General features: G+C 43.7%; 1 protein-coding gene across 1 annotated transcript; it reads right to left on the bottom strand.

The window, feature by feature from the left end:
- Nucleotides 1-548: 548 nt before the first annotated feature.
- On the bottom strand, nt 549-4,238 carry LOC124396330 (inositol 1,4,5-trisphosphate receptor-interacting protein-like 2). Its single transcript, XM_046865422.1, has one exon. The coding sequence runs from the start codon at nt 3,937-3,939 to the stop codon at nt 2,476-2,478; it is 1,464 nt and encodes a 487-aa protein (XP_046721378.1). The 5' UTR covers nt 3,940-4,238; the 3' UTR covers nt 549-2,475.
- Nucleotides 4,239-9,928: the final 5,690 nt, after the last annotated feature.

Genomic DNA, 9,928 nt, shown 5'->3' with positions numbered 1-9,928 from the left:
ATTCACTCCCTCCATCTCTCCATCACGTGATGTGTATAGAGCCGTATTGTGTTTGTTTCACACTGTGAGCTTTTTCTTGTTACTTTAGATTCTGTTCTTCTTTTTAATAAAGTGAAGTGAAACTACGAAACTTCATTGGAACAGTTGAGCAATGTGTGTGTGTGTGTGTGTGTGTGTGTGTGTGTGTGTGTGTGTGATTCAGAGTGTTAGGTGACTCAGACATCCTGGGTTAGATGTGATTCCTCGGTGGACATGAGCGCAGGAGTGTGTAAATAACGCAGTCAAAACACCTTCATGTTTGTGAAAGAAGGGAAAAACAGGGGGAAGAAATAAAACCAGAATATTGTTCATGAGTCTCAGTGGGACGGAGCGACTCAACCACCCCATCCACCCCCATCCCCAGTGGCCCCGGCGTAAAATCCCCATCTCCATGGCAACAAGCTGTAGAGGGGTATCTCCAGGGATCAGAAGTTTGTGTATGTGTAGTTTGTGTGTGTGTGTGTGTGTGTGTGTGTGTGTGTGTGAGGGACGGCAAGACACAGCAGATATTCCGTTTCCTCCAACCGCATGTCCCTGAGTGTGTTTTTATTCAAGATAATCTCATTTCTCTCTTTATTTATAGTTACAGTGAAAACACTGTGAGAGGAAAGAAACAGTCACTTATCAGACTCCAGTGATGGAAGGAGTCTCCAGTGTCATCACATGGTCACAGACAGAAGTTAAAGCAATGATGTCTTCAGGAAAGAGGAGTTTTTCCTTTTATTACAGTTTTTCTCAGCCGCTTTGGAGATGATTCTCAGATCAGAAATAAAATTCTCAAAACTTGTTCAACCTCCACATCACCTCGTCATGTGTGCGAATCATAAAAGCATTTTTTCTCTTTGAACTAATTGCGAATGTTCATTAATTAATTGATTGTGTGTCTGATGTTTCCCACACTATCAACTGTTTAAGTTCATGTTTATCAAAATATAGTACACTGGTTTTCACCTGAATAGTCTGAACCTCAAAACATCTCAGCATCAGTTTATTACATGTCACTGAATGCAAAATAGTTAAAGCAGTTGTCACAATCTGTCAAGATTCAATTTCTATTAAACGTATTTTTTATGTAAATGTGTCTGACATCAGATCAACCAATCATCAGCTACTTCTCTAAAATAGGTCTTTCATTGGCGAGCAAATGCACTGGAGATGTGAAGATCAGATCATTTTAGTGACTCGGTTCTTTGAATTTCGTTTATCAAAATGAACGAATCTTTTTTTGATTCATTTATTTCATTTCGTTTTTTCTTTGATCAGAAATCAAATCTTTTAAATTTTCAATAAACAGATTCCCAACATGTCACATTCACCAAGTTCTGATCATTTCTCCATCCATATATAACTGCACAGCATCTATAAAAGTCACGTGATAAAAGAATGAATGATTCAGACGAGGTTTTGTGACGGCTTGCTGCTTGCAAAGACAGAATTACAATTTCTGAAAATGGATGAAGAACCAGGAAAGGAACGAACGCTAGTATTGGGATCCGAATCGCATTTCACATCAGGAAATGCTGAAACATCATACTGACAACATGCCGACACATTAAACCATCACGATTGTGAAAAACCTTCCTGTTATTCTAATGAACAGATGAATTAAAGGTTTTGAAAAAAGTTCAGGCTTTTTTAAGTATCCAATGTGTTTTGCTGTTTGAACAAATTGTTTTGAGAAATGCATTTACTGGTTTGCAAATATTAAGGATGATTCAAGAAACTCTCAGCAACTGTAACTTAAAAAGAGAGAATAAAGAGAGGCTGACGTTTATAGCTGCTATAACGCACGTGTGAACCGGAACTAACACGTTTCAGGGGCATTTCAAAACATTAAACATGTAATAATAATAATAATAATAATAATAATAATAATAATAATAATAATAATAATTGCATGCAAATTGCTGGGTGAATAAAACACACGCATGTCCTGCTCTATCACACCAAGTGCAGTGAAACACAATGAAGTTAGTAAACACTGTGTGTGTGTGTGTGTGTGTGTGTGTGTGTGTGTGTGTGTGTGTGTGTGTGTTAAACCTGTTCTGAGTTCGACCCACATGATGTCTGTGAGTCAATACAAATCTCAACCAGTGCTCACACGTTTAGCATTTATATCACAGCTGAACACACACACACACACACACACACACACACACACACACACTCCTGACAATAATTCGTTTTTATAAATCTTTGGCCTATGACTTAAATTCAAAGCAGCGATTTTGTGTGTCCTTCATGACCTTTGAGATACAGTACAATAAGAAATATTTGTACCGGGATGCAATACAATCCTCGTACCTTCTCCACAAACTGCTCGAACAAAAACACAACATTCTCTCAGTTCACAATTTGTTCAATAAGCACACATGGGCAGATCAAAAAACACACCTGAGACGAACAAATCTGTGACCCTGTTTGGAGATAAAGCATCTACTCTGCGTCAATGTGCTTACAGTGAACACCTCGTCCTAGAGTTGTCCTTTGTGGACGTCCGAGACGGATTAGACGAGGCAGGTGAGTCCAGGAGTAGGAGAGACGAGCCGTGACCAGGTCCAGAGTCTCGACGCTGAACTCGGCCCACAGGTTAGATGGCACGGTTTCCTTACAGATCTTTGGCAAAGTGACAGAATCTGGCAGTAGCTTTTTGTCTCCGCCAAGCAGGAGATGCCGGAGACTCCTGGTTTGTAGGCCGTCTTTTAGAAAACGCAGCAGGTCTTCTATGCGGTCCAACAGGTGGCGGTCTTCCCAAGCTTCAGATGGTGTGCTGAGCAGAAGACGTAGCCAGGCAGTTTTCAGGACATATGATGAAAGAACTCCTTTCCACTTGGCTCCCGCTGGTTGGTCTAACGTTTGCCCGCCAAGGTCCCGCACTTCTTTGAGCAGCTGAAGGCACTTGAGATGGCAGGAACTGGCAGGGAGTTTGGATTTCAACCATCCAAGGAGCTTCTGCTCCTGCTTCGGAAAGTAAATAGTCCACAGGTCTTCCGAACGCCGAGCACCAGGTGACGCAACCAAAAAGGCGGAATCACCCAGAGGAAGGGCTGGGATAAGTCGGACGCCCATGGAGATGTGGCAGCAGACATAGTCGGATCGTGGTGTTAGGTGAAGCTGTACACGTTGTCCCTCAATGAGAGAAAGACTGAGCAAACAACGCTGCTCAAACGGGTATCGTACAGCTGACAGACAGCGCTGGGATGCGCAGTAAAACCAGCGCATCACAGAGTCCGGATTTAACCTGTAGACTCCCGGTGAACCGTCCGAATGCAGGTAAGTGTCCGTAAAAGCTTTGTGCCGCTTCGGCCATTCCTCCTTCCTCGGTGTCTCCAAGGTGACCAGTGGAGCACCGCCACATTTCTCAGCATAACTGCGAGGCTCCAATTTGAGTCCTCGGGGAAGCCTAAGAGGGACCAGAATGTCAAAACAGTCCGGAGATCCCACTTTGTGCTCCTCGTACGAGCTCCCGATCTGAACAAAGTCCCCACGAAATGCCAGAGACGACTCTGGAATGATGTCGGCACGTCCGACTCGCACCAGCTCGCTCACCAGCTTGGCCACATGAGCCTTGCTGTGGCCGAGAACATGTGGAGAAAGGCGTGCATACCTCTCAAAGTGCTCCTCCAACAGTTCCCTTGTAGGACCCGAAGGTTTTCCAGCGACATGAACAGCGTGTTTAGTCTGTCCAGGCTGAGATGAGCAGTACCTGATAAAGAAATAACACAGTGCAAAGGCAAACACGTACTTGATCAGAGAGATGGATTCGTTTCCCTGATCGGAGCAGCCATCGGAACGTTCCTCGGTTTCAAGCAACACGGAATGATGAAGCAGCAGCAGGACTCCGAAGATGCACGAAACCAGAAGCCAGAAAACCCTGAGGTTTAGCGTGTACACACTCATCCTCCTGTTCTTTTCTCAGTCCAGGGCCTTGGAGCTCTCGCAGGCATGAGATGGAGGAGGGTAGCCCATGCTGAGTCAGTCTCCCAGATGTTCTGTCAGTCTCAAGTTCTCCTCAATGTTACAAACTTTGGAAAGAGTACTCTAACATCAGAGGCTAGGTTTACAGGGCCATGTTTTTTTGAGAATCCTTCTCTCTCAAGATGCAGAACGCTGTATGAAATGAAAGAGCAGCCACTGAGTGTGTGTGTGTGTGTGTGTGTGTGTGTGTGTGTCTGTGTGAGCTCAGAGGAAATGCCAAACTCTTGAGAGAGGAATTTCTGCTAAAAAAAAAGTGAGCCACTCATCATAACACTCCTCCCCTTCACCCTTCCCCCTGCTCTTAAAGAGACACGGACAGAGAAAAACGACTTCCTGCTCCGTTTTGCGTTTAACACACGAGTCCTGCTGAACTTCTGGATGTTCAGCATTTCACACTTTTAATACAAATACAACAAGCTGAGAAGAATCCAGAATGAATGACAGACAGGGAGTAGTTGCATTCACTAAAGTAAACAAAAACTCTTTCATGAAGCTAGATGAGAATCTCCAGGCCTCCCACACACACACACACACACACACACACACACACAGACACACACACACATACACACTTATCCCGGTCCCTATAATACATCCCCAGTTCCCCCACAGAACCATGTGAACACTTCCTGACCTCCTCCTTCTCCACGTTCAGCCAAACAAACAGGAGAAATGAGCGAGTGCCACGACTTGATCCCGACGGTTTCACATGCAAATGATACATTTTCATATCTCCACAGTGCACAGGGGAGCTGCTGAGAAGCTCATCTCATTCCAACGTCACCTCGTGAGACTTCAGTCCTGATCCTGCACAATTTCTCCATCTATGTCTAGTATGGACGGTAAGATTCAACGATCATTATCATAAAAAGTAAACAATGTGATGCATCAATTAAAAAAAGTCTACATTGGATATTGCGATGTGTTTTTCACATATTTGTGTTGGTATAAAATGATTTATTTTTATATAATTATTAAAAGATGCGTTACACTTTTATTATTTAGAAAGTGACCAACAATTTGTGAGCAATATTTTCAATGTAGATGGATTTCTCCTCGTTTGTCGAGTGCGTTCTCTCAGCGCCGCTGCTGCTACGTGTTTATGATGTAACACTGCGGAGGCGTGTCCTGAGAGTCACATCGAATACAGATTAACATGGCAGAGGCAGAGCTGCTTAAGTCAAATGCTGATTTGCTGTCTGTCTAAAACAAAGAAATCGAAGTGAACTTTCTGTATCATATTGAGTTGTTGAGATGTTGTCGCCCTTGTGTTGAATCGAATCGTAATCGGATCGCACTGCTTCGTAATGCAATCGTATTGTATCGCATCAGAGGCTGCTTCGTTCATATTTTTAATGTTTGGTATGTATCTTTAATGAAGCGTATTGTTGGCTATGCATCATGATGCGAATCCCATCGGCGGAGAAGTGGTAGCTCAGTGTTGGACTTCGGATCAGAAGGTAAATTTTATTAAAAAACACATGATCACATGCCCGCTGGCCACAGTGGATTTGACGGCACGACTTTACTGAACAGAGCTCACATACAACACACTACATAACCCACATGCTCATATTAGTAAATATGCAAAAGTTTCTACCCCCAGGACCAAAGTCTGCTTTTATATCAATGGACCATTATTTTATCGTTAAAATAAATCTTGTAATAAGAGAGAGAAGGAGAGTAAACACAAGGCTTTATTTATATACAGTATAAATGCACAGAGTCAGTTAACAAGCAGACAGAACAGTTAATACAAAGAACAATAGATACACAGTGTTGAGACAACAGAAGAGTGTTGTGTGTGTGTGTGTGTGTGGGGGGCATGAGTGAAACTTCCACTTACAGAGAGATAGAGAGCGAGAGAGATAGATAGATAGATAGATAGATAGATAGATAGATAGATAGATAGATAGATAGATAGATAGATAGATAGATCTGATAGATAGATAGAAACTGACAGAGATGGTGAGAGAGAGAGAGAGAGAGAGAGAGAGAGAGAGAGAGAAAGAGAGAGAAAGAGACTGGCAGAAACTTACAGAGATAGATAGATAGATAGATAGATAGATAGATAGATAGATAGATAGATAGATAGATAGATAGATAGATAGATAGATAGATCTGATAGATAGATCTGATAGATAGATCTGATAGATAGATAGAAACTGACAGAGATGGTGTGAGAGAGAGAGAGAGAGAGAAAGAGACTGACAGAAACTTACAGAAACTGACAGAGAGATAGATAGATAGATAGATAGATAGATAGATAGATAGATAGATAGATAGATAGATAGATAGATAGATAGATAGATAGATAGATTGTGAGAGAGAGAGAGAGAGAGAGAGAGAGAGAGAGAGAGAGAGAGAGACAGACAGACAGACAGACAGAGACAGTGTTGGTCTGAGCTGGTCTGGGTCTTTGTGTGTGTGTGTGTGTGTGTGTGTGTGTGTGTGTGTGTGTGTGTGTGTGTGTGTGTGTGTGTGTTTGAGTGAGTGTTCAGGATGAAGAAGTAGAACTTGTATCTGAGGAAGGAAGTGTTATTTATTCTGAAGCTAAAGATAAAACTGGAGACAGAGTGAGAGCGAGAGCGAGAACGAGAACGAGTCTCATCCCCCCGTCACCTCTTTTTTTTCCAAAAGTCCTCCAGGGTTAAAACTCCAGCTGTTCTGAGGGACACACAGGGTTCTTCACTATGTTCAAAAGGAACACAAGTTCCACTCGTATTTATTTATATTAATAACATTAATAAACGTCTCCTGAACATGTGATGTAACTTCAGAACACGAGCGATCACATGACACAAACTCTTAGACGCTACGAGACACAGATCAAGGCCGCTAGTTTGACATGCCGAGGCTAACATTGCTGCTAGGCTAAAAATAAATGACTACATATGATTTAATAGAAGAGAACAATAGCCTTTATTTGTGACATAAACATTACAGTGAAATTTTTTTCCTCACATATCCCAACTTGCTCTGATGCCAGGGTCAGGGAGCAGGATCAACCATGATACAGCACCCCCTACAGCACACAGGGTTAAATAGCATTGATCAAGGGGTCCAAGAGTGGCAGCTTGGCGAGACCAGGGCTAGAAACCCTCCGATCAGTAACCCAGAGCCTCAACTGTTCTCATACACAACATTTTACATTTAATTAAATTCTCAAAATCATAACTTAAATAAATAAAACATCTGAACAATCAGGACTGATCCCAAACCCGTTGGTTCATCACTTGTTCTATCTCTTTTTCTCTCTCTCTCACACACACACACACACACACACACACACACACACACACACACACACACACCCCTGTGGTTATCCTCCTAGAACAACTCAGAGAAGATGAGATGAATGAATACAGCAGTGTGTGAGGTGAAACAAACACACACCTCACATCTGAACAACTTTATAAAACAAAATATCATTATAACAAAAAAAACCTTCACCTCCACGTCACCTCTACGTCACCTCTACGTCACCTCCACGTCACCTCTACGTCACCTCCACATCACCTCTACATCACCTCCACATCAACTCTACATCACCTCAACATAACCTTTACATCAACTCTACATCACCTCTACATCACATCACCTCTACATCACCTCCACATCCTCCACATCACCTCACATCACCTCACATCACCTCACATCACCTCTACATCACCTCCACATCCTCCACATCACCTCCACGTCACCTCTACATCACCTCCACATCAACTCTACATCACCTCTACATCACCTCCACATCACCTCTACATCACCTCTACATCACCTCCATCACCTCTACATCACCTCCACATCAACTCTACATCACCTCCAACATAACCTTTACATCAACTCTACATCACCTCCAACATAACCTCTACATCACCTCCACATCACCTCTACATCACCCCACATCACCTCCACATAACCTCTACATCACCTCCACATCACCTCCACATAACCTCTACATCACCCCACATCACCTCCACATCACCTCCACATCACCTCTACATCACCTCTACATCACCTCCAACATAACCTCTACATCACCTCCACATCACCTCCACATCACCTCCACATCCTCCACATCACCTACATCACCTCTACATCACCCCACATCACATCACCTCCACATCCTCCACATCACCTCCACATCACCTCCACATCCTCCACATCACCCCCACATCACATCTACATCACTTCCACATCACCTCCACATCACCTCTACATCACCTCCACATCACCCCACATCACCTCTACATCACCCCATCACATCTACATCACCCCACATCACCCCACATCACATCTACATCACCTCCACATCACCCCACATCACATCTACATCACCCCACATCACCTCCACATCAACTCTACATCACCTCACATCACCTCCACATCAACTCTACATCACCTCCACATCACCTCCACATCACCTCTACATCACCTCCACATCACCCCACATCACATCTACATCACCTCCACATCACCTCCACATCACCCCCACATCACATCTACATCACCTCTACATCACCTCCACATCACCCCACATCACATCTACATCACCCCACATCACCCCATCACCTCCACATCACATCTACATCACCCCACATCACATCTACATCACCTCACATCACCTCCACATCAACTCTACATCACCTCACATCACCCCACATCATCTACATCACCTCCACATCACCTCCACATCAACTCTACATCACCCCACATCACATCTACATCACCTCCACATCACCTCCACATCACCCCACATCACCCCACATCACATCACATCTACATCACCTCCACATCACCCCACATCATCTACATCACCTCCACATCACCTCCACATCACCTCCACATCACCTCCACATCACCCCCACATCACATCTACATCACTTCCACATCAACTCTACATCAACTCTACATCACCTCCACATCACCCCCACATCACATCTACATCACTTCCACATCACCTCTACATCAACTCTACATCACCCCCACATCATCTACATCACCTCCACATCACCTCCACATCACCCCCACATCACCCCCACATCACATCTACATCACCTCCACATCACCCCCACATCACATCTACATCACCTCCATCACCTCCACATCACCTCCACATCACCTCCACATCACCCCCACATCACATCTACATCACTTCCACATCAACTCTACATCACCTCCACATCACCTCCACATCAACTCTACATCACCTCCACATCACCCCCACATCAACTCCACATCACCCCCACATCACATCTACATCACTTCCACATCACCTCTACATCAACTCTACATCACCCCCACATCACATCTACATCACCTCCACATCACCCCCACATCACATCTACATCACCTCCACATCACCTCCACATCACCTCCACATTACCTCCACATCACCTCCACATCACCCCCACATCACATCTACATCACTTCCACATCAAATCTACATCAACTCTACATCACCTACATGATTCTCTATTAACTGTGATTGTACATTCAATTACATGTTTATTTGTATTGTGATTATAATTAATGAACATCGTCTCAGAGCAGCTTTACACAGATAATGTGGAGATAAAAATGAAGATGTTTTTATAAGTGTAAGTGTGTCTCTGATGAACAAGTCGGTGGAGACTGTGGTGAAGGAAAAACTCCCTGAGATGAGGTAGGAAGAAACCGTGAGAGGAACCAGACTCAAGAGGGGTGACAGAGAGAGAGAGAGAGAGAGAGAGAGAGAGAGAGAGAGAGAGAGAGAGAGAGAGAGAGAGAAGAAGGTGACAGGAAGAGAAGGATATGGATTATTAAGTCTCCTTATTATTGTATGAAAGTTAATGTCACTGTGCAGTTTGGACTCTGGTGAGATTCACTGTAGCAGCAGAACTAAAAGGGAGAAGCAGAAGGAAACACA

This window comes from Silurus meridionalis, chromosome 14, assembly GCF_014805685.1.
Source record: "Silurus meridionalis isolate SWU-2019-XX chromosome 14, ASM1480568v1, whole genome shotgun sequence".
Taxonomy (NCBI): Eukaryota; Metazoa; Chordata; class Actinopteri; order Siluriformes; family Siluridae; genus Silurus; species Silurus meridionalis.
Note: the sequence above shows the minus strand (reverse complement) of the source record. Positions and strands in the feature narration are given on the sequence as shown.